The sequence below is a fragment of the Mustela nigripes genome, chromosome 10, assembly GCF_022355385.1.
Source record: "Mustela nigripes isolate SB6536 chromosome 10, MUSNIG.SB6536, whole genome shotgun sequence".
NCBI lineage: Eukaryota > Metazoa > Chordata > Mammalia > Carnivora > Mustelidae > Mustela > Mustela nigripes.
In genome coordinates, this window is record NC_081566.1 from 20895061 (window position 1) to 20915980 (window position 20920).

General features: G+C 36.7%; 1 protein-coding gene across 3 annotated transcripts in view; it reads left to right on the forward strand.

Moving 5' to 3' along the window:
• Window positions 1-20920, forward strand: part of SWT1 (SWT1 RNA endoribonuclease homolog) — a 104369-nt gene that overhangs the window by 74229 nt on the left and 9220 nt on the right. For 2 of the 3 annotated variants that reach the window (XM_059412778.1, XM_059412780.1), the window contains exons 17-18: window positions 9899-9965; window positions 15498-15562. In XM_059412778.1, the coding sequence (XP_059268761.1) occupies window positions 9899-9965; window positions 15498-15562 (132 nt within the window). Of the gene's footprint in view, window positions 1-9898; window positions 9966-15497; window positions 15563-16427; window positions 16598-20920 lie in introns of those variants that run through there. The other variant, XM_059412779.1, reaches the window with a different exon arrangement.

Sequence of the window (20920 nt, forward strand, 5' to 3'; positions counted from 1 at the left end):
ATTTTATTTATTTATTTGACAGAGAGAGATCACAAGTAGGTAGAAAGGCAGGCAGAGAGAGAGAGGAGGAGGAAACAGGCTCCCTGCCGAGCAGAGAGCCCGATGTGGGACTCGATCCCAGGACCCTGAGATCATGACCTGAGCCGAAGGCAGCGGCTTAACCCACTGAGCCACCCAGGCGCCCGAAAGTCCGTGTTTCTTTTTTGATCTTCTGCTTAGGTGATCTGTCCATTGTAGTGAGTGGGGTGTTGAAGTCCCCTATTACTGTATTATTATCAATGTGTTTCTTTAATTTTGTTATTGGTAGGTTTATATAATTTAGCCATGTTATGCTCCCATGTTAGGGGCATAAATACTTATAATTGTTAGATCTTCTTGTTTGATAGACCCTTTAATTATGGTATAGTGTCCTTCCTCATCTCTTATTACAGTCTTTGGTTTTAAATCTAATTTATCTGATATAAGGATTGTTGCTGCAGATTTCTTTTGATGTCCATTAGCATGATAAATGGTTTTCTACCCTTTCACTTTCAATCTGGAGGTGTTTTTGGGTCTAAAATGAGTCTCTTGAAGACAGCATTGCTTTTTTATCCAGTCTAATACCTTGTGTCTTTTGACACAAGTCCCCAAATTTACAAGTTTAGGATTTTATCAGTTTACTGAAACCTTCTCAGACTCACAGTAATCAAATTGAGAACAAAGTAAGCTGATACATTAGAATGCCTATTGATTTATTTACCATGAAGTTAGTAACTGAACCAAAATATTTATATCCCGGTTGAGTCTTAGAGGAAAGTTTACATTACAAACTAGAGTATTACCATGTTTTGTTGCTGACTTCTGGGGGTATGGGCCTCAAGCTAAAGTAATTTCTCTTCCACTCAGGTGCTTCTTCTGCTTCGGTAGGGTCAGCCATGCCCCTATAAGGGGAATTTTTTTCCTTTAATCTCTTCTTCCAGGTTCTATGCAGACTACTACTTTTGGTTGACTTTGTCAGTTCTGGTAGTTATCTCAAAATTTTGAAACACAACGGACAGACATCAGTGTTGTTTACATTGCTTTCATTACATTCCTGTTTCCTAAGGATATATCTTGAAGACTTTGATTTGAATGTGATGATCATTAAGTGTCTGTCAGCTGTGTATTTGCAAACCATATCTTCAGATGAGTATTCATTGTACAGGTTCTAGATATCTAGAGGCATTTTGAGTAGGTTTAAATCACTGCTCTTTTACTTCGTGGACTGACTCCAGAGACTGAGATTATGACCATTACATTATTATGCTTACAAGCCAATATAGAAAATATACTGTAGGTAGAGGCTAATAACCCAGATAAAAGGATGTGTGAAAAGTATATGGATATATAGAATTGTAACCTTCCTACAAAATTAATAGAAAGCTGTAGTATTTGTCAGTATATTTTTATTGTATGTATATATATATATGTATACACACATATATAAATATGCTTAGCACATACTTAAGTCATATAATCTGTTTCTTTATCTATTGGAATTATATTTTACTTCTGTAGAATTGTTTTTACAATTAAATTACAAATGTTCTCATTAAAATTACCTATAAACTCTTCTTGTCCTATTACCAGCTTTAGAAAAAAAGATTTCCAGTAGATCAAATTTTAATTATTAATTGTGGTCAAACTACTCAAAAGTTCCTATATTTAATACTTATATCTAATTAGGGACGCCTGGGTGGCTCAGTTGGTTAAGCGGCTGCCTTCAGCTCAGGTCATGATCCCAGCGTCCTGGGATCGAGTCCCACATCGGGCTCCTTGCTTGGCAGGGAGCCTGCTTCTCCCTCTGCCTCTGCCTGCCACTCTGCCTGTGCTTGCTCTCGCTTCTCTCTCTATGACAAATAAATAAAATAAAATCTTTAAAAAAAATACTTATATCTAATTAGTATAATCACCTTGCAAAGTTCTTTGTCCCTGAAGGGAAAGCTGGAACATACAATTTATCTAATTTGTTTAATTTTTTTCTTTTTACCAGTTCTAATTATATATGGTGTTCTTTCAAAATTTACAGCTGATGGATATTTCCCTTTTGCATAGCTAATTTCACCAAATTAACTATAGAAAATATATCATTCTAATTTTACTTGTAATAAGTGACCAAAAATAAAAAATAAAAAAGGGTACTCTAGGATCTAAGACTTTTTTTGATAAATTTTCACCCAGTTTATCAGTAATACACTTTAAACTGTCAACAAAATCTAGTTTGGTAGTATTGGTTGTCCAGGGACATCATATATTAAAATCAGAAGAACAGAGCTTTGAGGGGGTCATAATAACAGGGAGTTGAATCCTAGTTCCATCCATCACCAAGTTCCTAGTTCCAACCTATTACCAAGATAGGTTAACCTTTTTGTATCTTTTTTCCTGATCCAGAAAGTGGAGTTTATAAAAGTTGCTTTATTAAATTACAGAGATTAGAGATAGCATTTGTTCAGTCCGGCACTGGTTAGATGCTGAACAAATTATATTATCCCCAATAATAATGTAACAGCAGCTCATAATAATAGCGAAGGCTTGCATCAGTTCTTGGCTTTAGAGAATGTAAAATGAGTTTTTCAAATAATGCTGTAAGCAAACATTTTCACTTTGTGTAATTACTTTTTTTTTTTAAGATTTTATTTATCCATTTGACAGAGAGAGATCACAAGCAGACAGAGAGGCAGGCAGAGAGGGAGATAGAGGGAAGCAGGCTCCCTGCCGAGCAGAGATCCTGATGCGGGACTCGATCCCAGGACCCCGAGATCATGACCTGAGCCGAAGGCAGTGGCTTAACCCATTGAGCCACCCAGGCGCCCTGTGTAATTACTTTTTTTAATCTAATTTTTTATTGTGGTAAAACATACCATAAAATTTACCATCATTTTCATTTTAAGTGTACTTAAAAGGGTATTCATGTGGTATTAAATACATTCATAGTGCACAGCCATCACACTATCCATCTCTGTAACTTTATTTTTTTTTTTTTTAAAGATTTTATTTATTTATTTGACAGAGAGAGATCACAAGTAGGCAGAGAGGCAGGCAGAGAGAGAGAGAGGGAAGCAGGCTCCCTGCTGAGCAGAGAACCCGATGCGGGATTCGATCTCAGGACCCTGAGATCATGACCTGAGCCGAAGGCAGCGGCTTAACCCACTGAGCCACCCAGGCGCCCAGCCATCTCTGTAACTTTAAATTCTATAATATTCATCCATCTCTATAATTGAAACTGTATTCCCATTAACTCATTTCCCCCCTGTAGCCTTTAACAGCCAACATTTTACTGTCTATGATTTTGACTACTCTAAATATATACACAAAAGAGTTGAAAACAGGGTCTCAAAGATCATGATCATATGATCATAGCAGCACTAGGCTTAATACATAAAACATGGAAACAACTCAGGTGCCCATCAGGAGATGAATAATAGTTAAGCACTATGGCATAATACATAAAATGGAATATTATTCAACCTTAAAAAGGAAGGAAATTCTGACATAGGCTACAGCATGGATAAGCCTTGAGGACATTATGCTAAGTGAAATAAACCATGTAATTATTTTTTAAACTTAATTAATTTTTTCACACTCTCAAAAACTATTTTAAAGATGATATTAATGTAAAACTCTGTCTTGCCAGCAGGGAACATAATATATTCAGTTCTGTGGGATGTAAGTTACGATTTATAAATACCCAAGAATATGCTCTCTCTTCTTTTGGATTTCTAGAATTAGATATTAAACTTGAATATTCTAGCCATCTTTTCCCGCTCCTGAGTCTGTTGCTTTATTTTTTCTAAGTAGGAGGAAAGCTTTGTTTGAATTTTAAAAATTCTAATTGAAAAATTAGTCCATTTAATGCATTGTTTTATTTTTAATTTTAGTCAGATTATTTGGTTAACTTTTATCTTTTTTTTTTTAAGATTTTATTTATTTGTTTGAGAGAGGGATCACAATTAGGCAGAGAGGCAGGCAGAGAGAGAGGGGGAAGTTTGCTCCCCGCTGAGCAGAGAGCCTGACATGGGGCTCAATCCCAGGTCCCTGAGATCATGACCCGAGTTGAAGGCAGAGGCTCAACACTCTGAGCCACCCAAGCGCCCAACTATTATCTTTTTAAAAATTTTGAGTGGATAGGGGCACCTGGGTGGCTTGTTTAAACATCTGACTCTTGATTTCAGCTCACGTCATGATCTCAGAGTTGTGAGATTGAGTCCCTAGTTGCCTCCTTGCTGGGCATGGGGCCTGCTTAGGATTCTCTGTCTCCCTCTTCCTCTGCCCATTTCACCTTAAAAAAAAAAAAAAAAGAATCAATAGTCTTTCTTTTTTATTAAAGAGATCTATTGATAGTGGCTGAGAGCGAAGTGAAATTTGTGTGATTCAGATGAACATGTTGATTATTTAATGCTAATTGCTCATAGATAAGAAAACTCAAAGTGCTTATATAGTTAAGTGTCAGGACTTCTAGTGAGTCTTAGTTCTGCTTCTAATTATATAGCTTTGAGAAAGATGTAACAACTATAAAGATTGTGTGTTTGAGCATATACAAAACAGTTTACCAGAAGCATTTGATAAAAGGCAAATTAAAGAGTTTCTTTGCTTACATTTAGAACTCTTTAATTATTTTTTTTAAAGATTTTACCCATTTCTTTGAGTGAGAGAGTGCGTGTGCACGAGCTGGGGGAGGGGCAGTGGGAGAGGAAGAAGCAGACTCCTCACTGAGCAGGGAGGCTAAGTCCTGGGGCTCAATCACAGGACCCTGAGATCATGACCTGAGCTAAAGGCAGATGCTCAGTCAACTGAGCCACCCAGGTGCCCCTAAAATTCTTTAAAAGAACTTTATATTTCATTTGACTTTATAAAATCATTTAGAGGCAAGAAGATGGTGGTGATTATCCTTTTTATTAGTAAAAAAATCATGGAGTTAAACCAATTGAGATTTAAATATCACCACTCTCTGTAATCTTGGGCAAGTGTTTTGTAACTCTGACCCTTAGTTTCTACATCTGAAAACTGGTTTTCATAACAGCTAATATATATTGACATATGCCAGGCATGTACTAAACTTCTTAGACACATTATTTTATGTAGTTTGCATAGTAACTTTATAGGGTAAATCCTGCTCCATACTCATTTCACAGGTGAACACCAGAAGTGCAGAAAAGCAGGTGATTTGATCAAGGTCACATAACTAAATTTGTGATACTAAAAAAATTAGAGATGATGTATGTAATATGGATGTAAAGCAGTGTCAGACTCTGAAGTGTTCAGCAAGACATTATCTATTAATTGCTGATGCTGTTTTAAAAGAAACCAAAGTGCATTTGGGTCAGATTTGGTTTATAAATAATCTACAAGTTGAGGTTTAAATACTATTTCAGATGTCTGATTCCCCAACTCTGACTCCAGAATTCCAAGGTGAAATTTCCAGATTAACAACTTGAAGAGAGGCAACCATGTCTCTTAATTTTCTCTTATTTATTTATTCTCTTTTAAAATTTTTTTATTAACATATAATGGTATTATTAGCCCCAGGGGTACAGGTCTGTGAAGGTTTACACACTTCACCACACTCACCATAGCACATACCTTCCCCAGTGTCCATAACCCCACCACCCTCTCCCTACCTTCTCCCCCTGCAACCCTCAGTTTGTTTTGTGAGATTAAGAGTCTTTTATGGTTGTCTCCCTCCCGATCCCATCTTGTTTCATTTATTCTTTTTTTTTTTTTTAAAGATTTTATTTATTTATTTTACAGACAGAGACCACAAGTAGGCAGAGAGGCAGGCAGAGAGAGAGGGGGAAGTAGGCTTCCTGCCAAGCAGAGAGCCCAATGCGATGTGGGGCTCGATCCCAGGACCCTGGGATCATGACCTGAGCTGAAGGCAGAGGCTTAACCCTCTGCCCCTTGTTTCATTTATTCTTTTCCTAACCCCCAAACCCTCCACATTGCCTCTCAACTTCCTCATATCGGGGAGATCATATGATAATTGTCTTTCTCTGATTGACTTATTTCGCTCAGCATGATACCTTCTAGTTCCATCCATGTCGTCGCAAATGGCAAGATTTAATTTCTTTTGACGGCTGCATAGTTAATTTTCTCTTATATTCCATGGCTCTTAATATATATTTGAGAAAGTCGTGTGCATTTGATAAATACTTACTGATGATTATAAATTTCTCTTGAAAGGGAAAATGTGGATGTATTTATAAATTAAAAATGGCCATTTTCTGGGGCTCCTGGGTGGCTCAGTGGGTTAAGCTGCTGCCTTCGGCTCAGATCATGATCTCAGGGTCCTGGAATCGAGTCCCGCATCAGGCTCTCTGCTCAGCAGGGTGTCTGTCTCCCCCTCTCTCTCTGTCTGCCTCTCTGCCTACCTGTGATCTCTATCAAATAAATAAATAAAATCTTAAAAAAAAAATGGCCATTTTCTGTAGAGTATTTCATTTCCTTTAAGGGTTAATTATTTCATTCCATTATTTAAAAAGTTGCCATTGGAGGGTAATTTTAGGACACTCATTATAAGAGTCTTTTGTTTTCACATTGGTATAAGAAAAAGAAAATGAGAAAGCTATAGAGAAGGCTGACCGCTCAAGAATTTCTGTGTGGGGAATTACTAAGGCATGGAAGTCCATAAGCCATTTTTCTCCATTTATTTTTTTTGTATATTTTCAACAAGCTGTACTTCTGCTTAGTGAAAGTTGGCATTTTTTTTAGTACCAGGCCAAATTCCATTCTCATCAACTCAGAGTTCATAGGACATATTGAAGTCTAAATTTACCCTAGATTGAGTGTGTTTTAATAAAGATGGCCTAGTGTATTGGGGCCTCACTTTACCTCAAAACAGTCTTTAAGAATAGTAAATTTTAGGGCATCTGGGTGGCTCAGTCCTTAAGCGGCCACCTTCAGGTCCTGGGATGGAGCCCTGCATGGGGCTCCTCCCTGCTTGGCGGGAAGCCTGCTTCTCCCTCTCCCACTCCCCCTGCTTGTGTTCCCTCGCTTGCTGTCACTCTTTAAAAAAGAAATTAAAAAAAATTAAAGTTAAAAATTAAATTAAAATTAATTAAAAATTAAGTTAACATTAAAATTAATAAAAATAAAAACATAAAGATAAACATTTAGAATTAAAAAAATATTAATTTTATAGCAAATTCTGTAATACATATCCTAGTTTTAGAAAACAGCTTGAATAGTTTTAGTCTGATTATAACAGTAACATAGCTGTGAATGATGCTGGCATACCAGTATGCCTTTCTTTGTTAGAACATAATTTTGTGGTATTTAGTCAGACAATCAGATCTTTACATTTGGAGCAAATGCCTTCTTCCTTTGAAATTTAAGATTTCTGTGTTTCATCACTGGAATAACTTGTGAACTTGTTTGTTTACAAGTAGCAATTGATAAGTGGGAGGAGATTTTCAAATGAGCAACAATGAGATATTTTTCTTCATTATCTTCCTGTGCTTGGTCAGGAATTTTTTTTTTTTTTTTCTTTCACAAACTCTTTAGAATTACGATGCTTTGGTTTACTATGCAGCTTTGTCTTTTTTGTTCACTGATGTATCCAAGGGCCTGGAACAGTGCTTGGCTCATAGTAGGACCCAAATATTTGTTGAATGAGAGAATAAAGGGTCTCTTGTTCGGCTCTTGGGCAACTCTAGTATGCATCTTGCTTTTTTACTTACCAGGTATATTCGGAGGTTTAGCCACTATCCACTAGATTTCGACTCATCCACTGACTCTATATTATAGTAGGATATTAATTTATAGTGACACCTGTGCTTTGTGATGGTAAGAGGGAAAGAACGTACAGACTGACACACTGTAGAGACAGAAAGTAGATTAGTGGTTGCTTGGAGCTGGCATTGGAGGTGAGAACAGAAAGTGGCTGCAGAGGCCAGTTAGGGATCTGTTTGGGTGAAGGAAATGCTCTGAAACTGCGTTGTGGTAATAGATGCACGGCACTATAACTTACTAAAAATCACTGAGTGTCGGAGTAAGTGAATTTACAGTATGTGAACTGTATTTCAGTAAAATTGTTAAAAAAACAAAACCAGGTTGGGAGTCTAAAAATTTTTGGAAAAATTGGAAAACTAGCATGATATAATTATTTATTTCTTACTTTAGGTATGACTTGTTGCTATAGATAACTAATTTGCCTCAAACCAATTTTCTTGTGAAGTATTTCAGGACAGAGAGATGTTCATTTATTCTCTGGAAAAGTACTTCTTTGTGATGTTATCTTGGAATATATAAGGCTTTCAATATAAAACATCTTGTTACATCTAATTTCCTAATTCTCCTTTATAGGAATAATCTAAGGCTAGCAAGATGAATAGATGTAAATTACTTCACATTGCTGGTAGTTTATTTACATTTGGTTACAAAATTAGGACATCCTATTTTTTTTTTCCATTGACTTTCTGAAAGATTAACTCTTAGATTACTTTCTTTTCATTTTCTTAAGCGAATTATTTGTGGACTCTCTCACCGATGTATTAACCTCCCCCTCCCATCCTCCACCACTTTTTTTTTTTTTTTTTTTTTTTTTGGTTTGGAGATTATTTATATTTTAAAATTACTTGTTGGGTGAAAGAAGTTTTTCCACGAAACTAGTATTTTTTGTATTCCGTATGTGTCGCCTCCCCAGGAGTACAGCCCCTTAAAAAATTCGACTCTGTCCTGAAAAATTATTTATAAAAGCTTTCCCACAAGTCTAATAAAAGCCATTAATCTAATTAAAGATCTAATTAAGTTTATTGAGATCAGTTAACTCTGAAGTCCGAAGATGTCAAGCATTGGCAAGGATGTGAGGACCTAGAGACATTGTAATTAAAAGGCACTTGTATTTTAAGAATGAATAGAGGTGGCTTGATTTCTCATCAGTTAGATCATTGTGCAGTTATTCTGTGGCTTGGAACTATTAGATGATAATAGTTGTCATTGTTACTCTTACAATATTTAGTGCTGGCTGTATGTCAGATACTGTTCTAAAGACTTTCCTTAAGGCACTCATTTGATTCTGATAATCCTGCGAAGTCAGGATTACTACTATCCTCATTTAACAGATAAAGGAAAATAGATCACACAGAACTCACAGAGTAACAGGGTCACAGGGTCACACAGCTAGGAAAACCAAAATCAAAAGACAACTTTTCTGTTTTCTTTTTTCAAAAGCAAAAAAACAAAAAAACCTTCATCCTGAAAGGGTTAAGAAATCTGTAGTATAAGAAAATAAGAATTAATACTCTGCTGCTAGGTGGAGAAATATGCTCTTCCATTTCCTTCTTTATTTTTATTTTTTCCTTGTTTCCATTTGTATTTTTATGTTTCTGTTATTTATAAATTTATATTTTTATGTCCTTACGTTACTTTCCATTGTGACTTTTATGACTCATTGTTATTCTCAGTGACTGACATGCTCTGTTTACTCATAATTTTTCATACTGTGCTAGGCTGATAGTTGAAACAGTATTACTTGAATTTAGTCAGAAATCTTTTATTAGGATTTCTTTTATGTGTCTGATAGTTTAATCAGTTGTCCACTGGGATTGGTTGAACATTTCTGTGGCAACTCCTCAAGTGTTACCTGTTGCTTAAAAGGTATGAAGTGTAATCGCACCTCTTATTTCTATCTGTGTTTTGAGAAATCTGTATTATTTTAATTCTAAAGGTGAATTTCACATAAGAATGCTTATGCTCGTTGGTTAAGTGGTAATGTAAGTATCAATATAAATAAGCAAAAAATTTTAATAAATTGATCTCTGTTGAATTAAACTAACCATACAGTAAATGATCTCACAGTATGGATATATTTTGAGGAAAAGTTCAAGGTATTATCTTTTTAAATCATTCATTCCCATTCCTTTGTTTTTATTTTATTTTTTAGGATTTTGGCCCCTAACAGTAATTATCAAGATGTTGAGCCCCTCTATAACTTCCTAATCAAGTACGAGGTATGAGAAATATTTTAAAATGTTTATCATATTTCCACCATAAACAAGTTTTACTAAAATAAACATGATAGAGGTCTAAAACCGTCGGAATGCTATTTAACTGGCATTTGCTTTAAATTTTCAAAGGCCACGGAAGTCTGTCAAAGACAGATTAAACTTTTTCTTTCATTCATAAAATAAAAACATAAGAGTCCTATAATAACACACTTTCTCCAGCACAGAATTGTTTCTCATTAGGGGTGCGGTTGGCATTTCGGGAACGGGTCATTTCTCCATTGTGTGGAAAACGGCAGGTGTTCACATTGCTGCTCCTCACATACTACATCCCAATATCTGAGTCAGTGTAACAACCGAAAATATCCTTCTGCCCCACTCAGCTCACAGACCCAGACGGCCCCTAGGGAGAAAGAGCCACCTCAGTTTGAGAACCAGCGATTAGTGAAAAGGAAAGCTATGATTCCGCTTCCTCTGTAGTTGCAGCATATACCCTTGGTGTGAGAGCTGGGGGCTGTGGCGAGGCTCTGGTGTGTTTTGTGACTGAACTTGGGAGCTTTCCTCATCAGCACTGAATGAGGGAGAGTATTCTATTCTATTCTATTCTATTTTTTAAATTTTTTCAGTGTTCCAAGATTCATTGTTTATGCATCACACCTAGTGCTCCATGCCATATGTGCCCTTCTTAATACCCACCACCAGGCTCACCCATCGCCCCACTCAAAACCTTCAGTTTGTTTCTCAGAGTCCACAGTCTGTCATGGTTTGTCTCCCCCTCTGATTTCCCTCAACTCGCTTCTCCTCTCCATCTCCGTGTTATTCCTTATGCTCCACAAGTAAGTGAAACCGTACGGTAATTGACTCTCTCTGCTTGACTTATTTCAGTCAGCAAAATCTCCTCCAGTCAAGGAGAGCATTCTGTTGATCTTCAGTTTCTCTTCCCATGTACGTGTATGTTCTTTCAAGTGCGCACGCGCGCGTGTGTGTGTGTGTGTGTGTGTGTGTGTGTTGTAAGTTTTTAAATGCTCCAAATGAAGGAATGTGACGTATATTCAGGTCTCACATTTCTTATGGAGTCCAACTTTTTTTTTTAAGATTTTATTTGTTTGACAGAGAGAGACACAGTGAGAGAGGGAACACAAGCTGGGGGAATGGGAGAGGGAGAAGCAGGCTTCCCGCTGAGCAGGGAGCCCCATGCGGGCTTGATCCCAGGACCCAAAGGCAGACGCTTAACACCTGAGCCACCCAGGCGCCCCTGGAGTCCAACTTTTTAAAATATATTCACTTTTATTTCTGGTTTGCCCTTTATATATGTCTTTGTATGTAACATCTGACATTAAGAACACAGACAGGGGTCAAACTACCTGTGTTCAAATGTCGGGTCTACCCCTTTTCAACTGTATGGTATGCTCTTAGAAGAGTTACTTAGTTCTCTTTGTCTCAGTTTCTTCATCTGTAAAATGGGAATAACATCAGTAGATAAATAAGAGATATTTTTTAAAGAATAAATAGTTTAAGGTACATGAAGTGTTCTAAACAGTACCAGACACATTGCTAAGGGTTCAGTAGTGTTACCTTGTTTATGGAGTGTATAGTGTTTATGTGTGCTTTTTAGAAAATCAGACTTAATACTGTATTGATAATAAATGTATTGATAATAAACCCATGATGTGTTTATTAAGAGGATTTCTTCTTTGGGGATGATTTATATAATTATTACAGCATACTTTTTGAATTTTAAATGGAGTCATTAATTCTAACAAAAATATATTTGTGGAAACAATAGGGCAATTTAAAAATTACATATCCTGGAAAAATCTGGGACATAGGTCTTTTTTACGTTTAGCACTTCCTATTGCTGGGAGTACTGGGAGAAATGCCTACGTCATTATGTATAAGACTATGTGGCTCTGTTTCCCAGATTTTTTTTTTTTTAAAGATTTTATTTATTTATTTGACAGAGAGAGTTCACAGTAGACAGAGAGGCAGGCAGGCAGAGAGAGAGAGAGGGAAACAGGATCCCTGCTGAGCAGAGATCCCGATGCGGGACTCGATCCCAGGATCCTGAGATCATGACCTGAGCCGAAGGCAGCGGCTTAACCTACTGAGCCACCCAGGCGCCCTGTTTCCCAGATTTTTAAAATCCTTTCTCTTAGCAGCACTTACCCCCTATACCAGTTACTACATTGGAGGGATTTCTCACATCATAAACATCACATTTGAGATCGTCTAAATCTTTTAAGATGTTTAGCTATTTTATTTTTATTATTAATTTTTAAAAATATTTTATTTATTTATTTGAGAAAGAGAGAGAGTGAGAGCACAAGCTGAGGGAGTAGCCGAGGGAAAGGGAGAAGCAGGCTCCCTGCCAAGCAGGGTCCCAAATGCGGGACATGATCCCAGAACACCGGGATCATGACCCGAGCTGAAGGCAGACTCTTAACTGACCGAGCCACCCACTCAACAGCCACTCCTGTTGAGCTGTTTTAATACTCAACTTTTGCCTTTTGTTCTTCATCTTTTAAGGAGTAAAACCAGTATAGCCATTTCTAGTACGTGGCATTCATCATAAACAGTTCAACAAAGAATTGACACCAATTCCATAGTCAGCTCTATAGTCGTACCTCTGTTTACTGACAAAGGCATCTTTTAGCTCTTTTTTCCCTAGGAGTTAAAATTGGACATAGAAATGATGCTTAGCAGTGTAATTTTAAATGTCCCAAAATGAGTGGTTAAAAATGTATCGAGACTGATGAATATGATGCAAAGAGATATTGCAGGCTAGAACCTGTAGTATATATCATGAATTTGTGCTTCAGTTTTCCTTTATTAGTAGTAAATTAGCTGCCTACTTTTTAAGTCATGTGCTGTGACCTGGAGCTGTACAATCCTAACCCGCTGAGCCACCCCGGCATCCCCCCCCCCCCCCTTTTAAGATGTTATTTGTTTATTTGACGGAGAGAGAAATCATAAGCAGGCAGAGAGGCAGACAGTTGAGCAGAGAGCCCGATGTGGGGCTCTATCCCAGGACCCTGAGATCATGACCCGAGCCAAAGGCAGAGGCCTCTTGGAGCTGTACAATCTTTATACCTCAACTGTGCTCTGGGACAAATGTCTATATGTATGTGGGTGATTGCTTTTAAAGCTAAAGCTATATCTCGATACGTTTTTCTTCTAAAATTCTAAAAGTCCAAGGAACTATTTTATATTCATATTTTTTATTTACATCAGGTTCAGAATCACTTCTTTAGCTGAGTTTTCCTCAACAGTTGATGGAGAACAGATTATTTCCTTCATCCTTTGATCAAACATCAGCAAGGTTGTTGACATTTGCCAGCCTTAAGTCTGCATACATTATAAGTCCTGGCATATTGGGACAATAGTGAAAATACCAGAGTCTTATTCACATGAGAGATCACACAAAGAAAAAGGAATTGGACTGTCTGACATGTATATGGCATGTATATGTAAATGTATATCTTAAACATTTTTAGAAGATCTTTTATATTATCTATTTTTTTAAGGATTTTATTTATGTATCTGACAGAGAGAGAGATATCACAAGTAGGCAGAACAGCAGGCAGAGAGAGAGGAGGAAGCAGGCTCCCTGCTGAGCAGAGATCCTGATGTGGGGCTCGATCCCAGGACCCTGAGATCATGACCTGAGCCAAAGGCAGAGGCTTAACCCACTGAGCCACCTAGGTGCTTTTAATAAAAATTATAAAGTACCTAAAAATTAATTATAATTAATTTTATAGTCATTAAATCTAATATTTTATTTTTATACCAATTTTATAGTCATTAAATCTAATATTAAATATATATAATTAACATAAAGCATATAATCTTAATTTTAAGAAAAAATTTAAGATTATATAGATTTAAAATGTTGTATTTAAAAACTACGGGAGGATGGGGTGCTTGGGTGGCTCAGTTGGTTAAATGTCTGCCTTTGGTTCAGGTCATGATCCCTGGGTCCTGGGATTGAGTCCTGCATTGGGCTTCCTGCTCAGTGGGGAACCTGCTTCTCCCTCTGCCTGCTGCTCCTCCTGCTTATGCTCTCTCTCTGACAGATAAATATATAAAATCTTAAAAAAATAAAAATAAAAACTATGGGGGCACCTGCACGGCTCAGTTGGTTGAGTGTCTGTGCAACTCTTGATTTTGGCTCAGGTCATGATCTCTCGGTCATGAGATCAAGCCCTGCAATGGGCTCTTCACTCAGTATAGAGTCTGCTTGGGATTCTCTCTCTCCCTCTCTCTCTGCCCCTCCCCCCACTTGCATAGGCACATGCACTCTCCCTCTCTCTGAAATAAATAATCTTAAAAAAAAACCAGTATTTTTAACCTCTAGTTAATGAAACATGTTCTATACAATATGATAATTTACTCACCCCCAAATTTATAACTATTTAAATATTTTTTAAGTAAATTGAGCTGAAGATAATCTCATTTAGTTTTCCATCACTAATTCAGAATTTGTGAAAATTTAGGCACTGTGCTGTTTGTTATCTGATAAAAAGAATTTCTTAATATCCAGATCTTCCCCTGCACATAAGTAGAATATAACCTGAATTAATAGGAAGCCCCAAGAAATACAGGATTCCATCACTGTGTCCTCCACATGTGTGCCGTGGTGAGTCTTTGTATGATCAAGGACTTCTATATGTATGTTCTATATGTATCAAGGACTTACACTTGTAAGTCCCAATACAGTATTGTAAATTATATCTCTGAATTATATTATGAACTTAAACATATTAGTTAAAGCATTCAGACCTTGTTAGTCTGAAAGACGTATCTTTAGAAAATGTCTGCAAATAAAACTTTTTATAAAGTTAGTATTTAAATAAAAGAGAAGGTTCATCAGTAATAATTTTTGCAAGGGTCAGCCATAGTATTCAAATGTTGTGAAAGTTGAACGGTTAATTTTGTTTTTCAGCTTGAATTATTTCTAATGTTTAGGATATAAATAAGATGTGGCTGCTTCTACTTTTAAAATAGTCTACCTAAATGGACCCAAATCTACTCTAGTCCTTTAAATATAGAGTAATTTTAGCTTCTTAACATTTGCTTCTTTTAGAAAAGATATACTAAATATGTGCTTTAGAAATCTTTTAAAACTCTAGGCTAATTGAAGCATGAATCTTTTGATGAGCGCCAGTAGGAATAAAATTTAATGTTGCATGGAGTACACATTTTTTTCTTTCCACTTGATCTACAGAGTGCTTATCTGCTCTGTTGTGATTCCCATAACCACAGAATCCTAGATCACTTCTTCTGGTTCTATAAACAGATTAAGTTGTAACAAGAGGACTAGTACATTTACATACAGTTCAATATTGTGTAAAACATTGTGATCACTAACTGTGGTTGTTCTTTTGATGCGTTGTGATCCTGAACTCGGGATTGTTCTTTTTTGTAAATGCTAGAAACTTGACATTCTGCTCCCTCAGAATCTGGGTCACTCTACTGGTGCTCTTACTGCTCATTTGACTCCATACACATTTTTAGTAACTACATCTTGGTTCTTTTCAGGTAAATAGAAATGTCCCATTCACTGCCCAGGAACTTTATGATTGTGTTTCACAGTCTGAGTATCGGTAAGTCCCATCTGTATTCTAGGTAATGCAGTTGTCATAAGTTTTTACTGTATACAGCACCACTTGGTGTGCTGGTGAAGGACTCTTTTTCGGGTCTGTACTGTACTATGCTTTTTAAATTATTTTAATATTTTATTTATGTTTTTTTATTACATGAACTATATTTAGTTCATTATTAATGCATTATTTTTATTACATGTATTTTTTATTACATGTACTATATTTAGTATGTATTACATGTATTACTAATATATTAGTAGTAATATTTATTAAAATAAATATTATTTTATTACTACTACTGTTATTACTACAATATTTTTATTCCTACTACACTAAGATTTTAATTATTTATTTATTAATTTATTATTTTATTATTATATTTCTTTACTAATATGAGATAGTTCATACATACCAGAAGAGCCGTGTGTGTGTGTGTGTGTGTGTGTGTGTGTGTGTATAAACATGGGTATAAGGTTTAACGTGGTTCTCAGTATTTTTGGTCTCAAGGCTCCTTTATATTTTACAAAATTGTTGAAGACCCCACAGACCTGTTTTCTGTGTGGGGTCATATCTATATTTGCTATATTAGAAATTTCAAAATAATAACTAATTAATTGCATGTTACGATAAGAAGCTTATAACTATGCAAAGAGTGAGATTCTTTATTTTTGTAAATCTCTTAATGTGTGGCTTCATAGAAGACAGATGGATTCCAATAGCTGCTTTTGAGTTTAGTCTGTTTTGATAATCACATGTCATGTATGACTGGAAAACTATCGTACATTCTTGCAAAAATGAGATTGCAAAAGGCAAATTGTGTCTTGGTCTTGTTATGAAAATAGCTTTGACCTCTTTGACCTCACAGACCCTTTGAAAGACTTATTCCCCAGACCATGTTTTGAAGACAAACTAGTACAAAGACTACTCATGCCTATCATTCATTGGACAGAATAGACCTTTCCCCAGCCCTGAGTGGATCCTTCCTTCCAGCCTCTCCTTAGAGATTTTGTGTTTATATTCTCATCTTTGTGGATGTATGTGTCAATAAAATATGTTGATTTAATTTTACCTGCTTTTGTACTTAATGGTATCATATATACTCTTTTAAAAATAATTTATAGCATTCATATGTAACAAGAAAGGGGGAAGCAATATAAATCTGATTCTTTAATATACAGGGTGTACATGTCAAGCCCTCCAGTCCTGAGTGCCAGCAAACAAATTCATGAAGAACAAAAACCAACTTAACACTGTCAGTGTTGCCCTCCAGTCTTATACTCCCCGTTCCCGTCCTTCTTTTTTGACTCAACATTGAGATTCATTCATGTGGTGGCATGGAACAGTAGTTGGTATATAGTCAGTCCTACTGTGACATAATCTATTCATTCCTAAATATCATCTCCATGCTATGCAAAATCATGCCAGAGAAGGACACTTGGGAAAAATGGGTCTAAGGCACATCATTTAACCCACTGAGCCACCCAGGCGCCCCTATATTAAGGCACATCATTTAAAAACTCAAGAGATACATTAAAAAAGAAGGTAGGAACCTAATCAAAGTGGCATCTGTTTTACAACATGTTAAATGGCTAAAATAGAAATATGTAAATGTGACTATAAATCTGACCCTTTTTGTTGAAAAAGAACCAAAGTTTGCTTGTGGAAGTGGCCCTTGGAATGGTTACAGCTTGTGGGTCAGTGAGAGTGGTAGAAGGAAGGTTATCTGAAATTGAACGTAAAGTCGCAACACCCAAAGTGAATGAGGTTCTGGTACATGTTTAAAGTGTGTGCACGTGTGTGTTTTGTGTATTCCTAAGTAGCTTGGTTGAGCTGGATAGTTTTCTCTGTTCCTCTGAAATTATATGTAAGAAAATGTGAAATTTGCATCATGTTCCATTTGTTCTTTGATACATCAGTGGTATTGGATCAAGTTCATGTGACGGTACTTCTACTGCCGTGTAATATGCCATTTCTGTCACTGAACCACAACTCATTTGCGACTTTTAACTTGCATATATATCTGTGTTGCTATAAAATTTTATGAGCAGGTACAGTGTTAACTATCAAGGTGCATCGGCTGTTAATCTAGACTGATAAATTTATTTGATGCCAAGACACAAGGATTGATAATTATACACAAATGTTATTAAGTACAGCTATAAAAGCTCACTTACTCACTAGATTAAGTTTTCCAAGAAAATCTAAAACCATTGGGCATGCATAGTCTGTAGTAGCTGGGAGTGAAAATGATTTTTTTACCTTCATCTTCAGACTGTCCCTCAGTTACACTCTACTATGGATCTTTACAGATAAGCCACATTGAAAGGTTTTGTGTACAAGAGATTTGTGTCAAAAGTATAACATCTGTTGGGGCACCTGTGGGGCTTAGTTCGTTAAACGCCCAACTCTTGATTTCCATTAAAGTCATGATCTCATTGTCATGAAATCCAGTCCCACATTGGGCTCTGTGCTGGGCATGGAGCCTGCTTAAGATTCTCTCTCTCCCCTTGCCCACCCCCTACTCTCTCTCTCTCTTTCTCTCTCTCTCTCTCTGCCCACCACCAAATACATACATATATACATAAATAAATAAAATAACATGTATCAAACTCAGCAATACATTAAAAAAAGTCATTCACCATGATCACATGGGATTTATTCCTGGGTTGTGAGAGTAGTTTAATATTTGCAAATCAACTTAATACATCACATCAGTAAGAGAAAGGATAAGAACCATATGGTTATTTCAATAAACACAGAAAAGGCAGTTGACAAAGTTGACATCCATTCATGATAAAAACTTTTAACAAAGTAGGTTTAGAGGGAACATACCTCAACATAATAAAGGCTATCTGTGAGATGCTTACAGCTAATATCATCCTCAGTGGAGGAGAAATTGAGAGTTTTACCCCTGAGGTCAGGAACAAGACACTTTTTAAAAAAGATTTTATTTATTTGAGAGAGAGAGAGCACTCAAGGATGAGCAGGCAGAGGGGGGTGGGGAGCCACATGCTGGCCTCCATCCCAGAACCCCAAGATCATGACCTGGGCTGAGGGCAGCTGCTTAACCGACTGAGTCACCCAGGTGCCCCAGGAACAAGGCACTTTTATTAAATATAATACATTGTACAGAAAGTCCTAGCCACAGCAGCCAGACAACAAAAAGAAATAAAAGGCATCTAAATCAGCAAGGAAGTAGCCAGACTTTCACTATATGTAGAAAACCCTGAAGATTCCACCAAAAAACTACTAAAACTAGTAAGTGAATTCAGCAAAGTCACAGGATACAAAATCAATATACAGAAATTGTTGCATTTCTGTACACTAATAAGCAGTAGAAAGAGAAATTAAGAAAAATAATCCCATTTACAGTTGCACCAAAATCCATAAGGAATAAACCTAACCAAAGAGATAAAAGACCTGTACTCTGAAAACTATACAACACCGGTGAAAGAAATTGGAGATGACACAAAGAAGTGGAAAGGCACTCCATGCTCATGGACTAGTATGATATTGTTCAAGTATCTATATTACCCAAAGCAGTCTACAGTTTTAATGCAATCCCTAACAAAATACCAAGAGCATTTTTCACAGAGTTAGAACAATCAAAATTTGTATGGAAGCTCAAAAGACCCCAAAAAACCAAAGCAATCTTAAAAAAGCAATGCAAAGCTGGAGGAATCGGTTTTGGACTTCAAGTTATATCACAGAGCTGTGGTGATCCAGACAGAATGGTCCCAGCACAAAAACAGACACACAAACCAATGGAACAGAATAGAAAACCCAGAAATGAACCCACAGCTATATGCTCAATTTCTCTTCAAGAAAGCAGGAAAGAACGTCCAGTGGGAAAAAGTCTCATCAACAAATGGTGCTGGAAATACTGGATCACTTTCTTACACTGTACATAAAAATAAATCCAAAATGGATTAAAGACCTAAATTGAGACAGGAAACCATAAATATCCGAGAAGAGAACACAGGCAGTAATTTCTCTGACATTGACCTGAGCAAACGTTTCTAGATATGTCTTCCGAGGCAAAGGAAACAAAAGGAAAAATAAGTTATTGGATGACATGAAAATAAAAAGATTCTGACAGCAAAAGAAACAGTCAAAAAAACTGGAAGGCAGCCTACTGAATGGGATAATATATTTGCAAATGACATATCCAGTAAAGTGTAAGTATCCAAAATGTATAAAGAACTTATAAAACTTAATAGCCCCCCCCCCAAATAATCCAAATGAAAAATGGGCAGAAGAGATGAACAGACGTTTCTGCAAAGAAGCCATACAGATGGCCATCAGACACATGAAAAGATGCTCAACATCACTCAGGGAAATGTAAATCAAAACTACAAGTTACCACCTCTACTGTCAGAATGGCTAAAATAAAAAATACAAGAAACAAATCAGGTGTTGATGAGGATGTGGAAAAAAAGCAACACTTGTGCACTGTTGGTTGGAATGCAAACTGGGGCAGGCACTGTGGAAAACAGTATGGAGATTTCCTCAAACAGTTAAAAATAAAACTACGGTATGATCCAGTAATTGCACTACTGGGTATTTACCCAAAGAATACAAGGTCATTAATTCAAAGGAAGGATACATGTGCCCCTATGTTTATTGCAGCATTGTTTACAATAGCCAAGTTGTGGAAGCAGCTTCAGTGCCCATGAATAGATGAACAGATAATTGAATGGAACTCAGCCATCAAAAGAGAAATTTTGTCATTTGCAATGCCATGGATGAAGCTAGAGAGTATATTAATGCTAAGTGAAATAAATCAGTCAGAGAAAGACAAATACCTTATGATTTCACTCATCTGTGGAATTTTAAGAAACAAAACAAATGAGCAAAGGGAAAAAGAGAGAGGCCAACCAAGAGACAGACTCTTGCCTATAGAGAACAAACTGATGTCTACGGCCATACCACCCTGAACGCGCCCGATCTCGTCTGATCTCGGAAGCTAAGCAGGGTCGGGCCTGGTTAGTACTTGGATGGGAGAACAAACTGATGGTCACCAGATCGGAGATGGGTGAGGGGATGGCTGAAATACGTGATGGGGACGGAGGAGGGCACTTGCTGCGATGAGCACTGGGTGATGTAGGGAAGTGTTGAATCACTAAATTGTTCATCTGAAACTAATACTACACTGTAGGTTAGCTAACTGGAATTAAAATTAAAACTTAAAATATATAATGTCTGTCAATGTTGGCCAATATTTTTGAGTTGGGCACTTAACCAACTGAGCCACCCAGGCATCCCAACCTTAACCATATTTGTGAAGGTAGAGAAAGCTCGCTGTGGAGAACTTGGAGGGCAGAGTCCCTTGCAGGATGGCTCCAATCAGATGTCTAA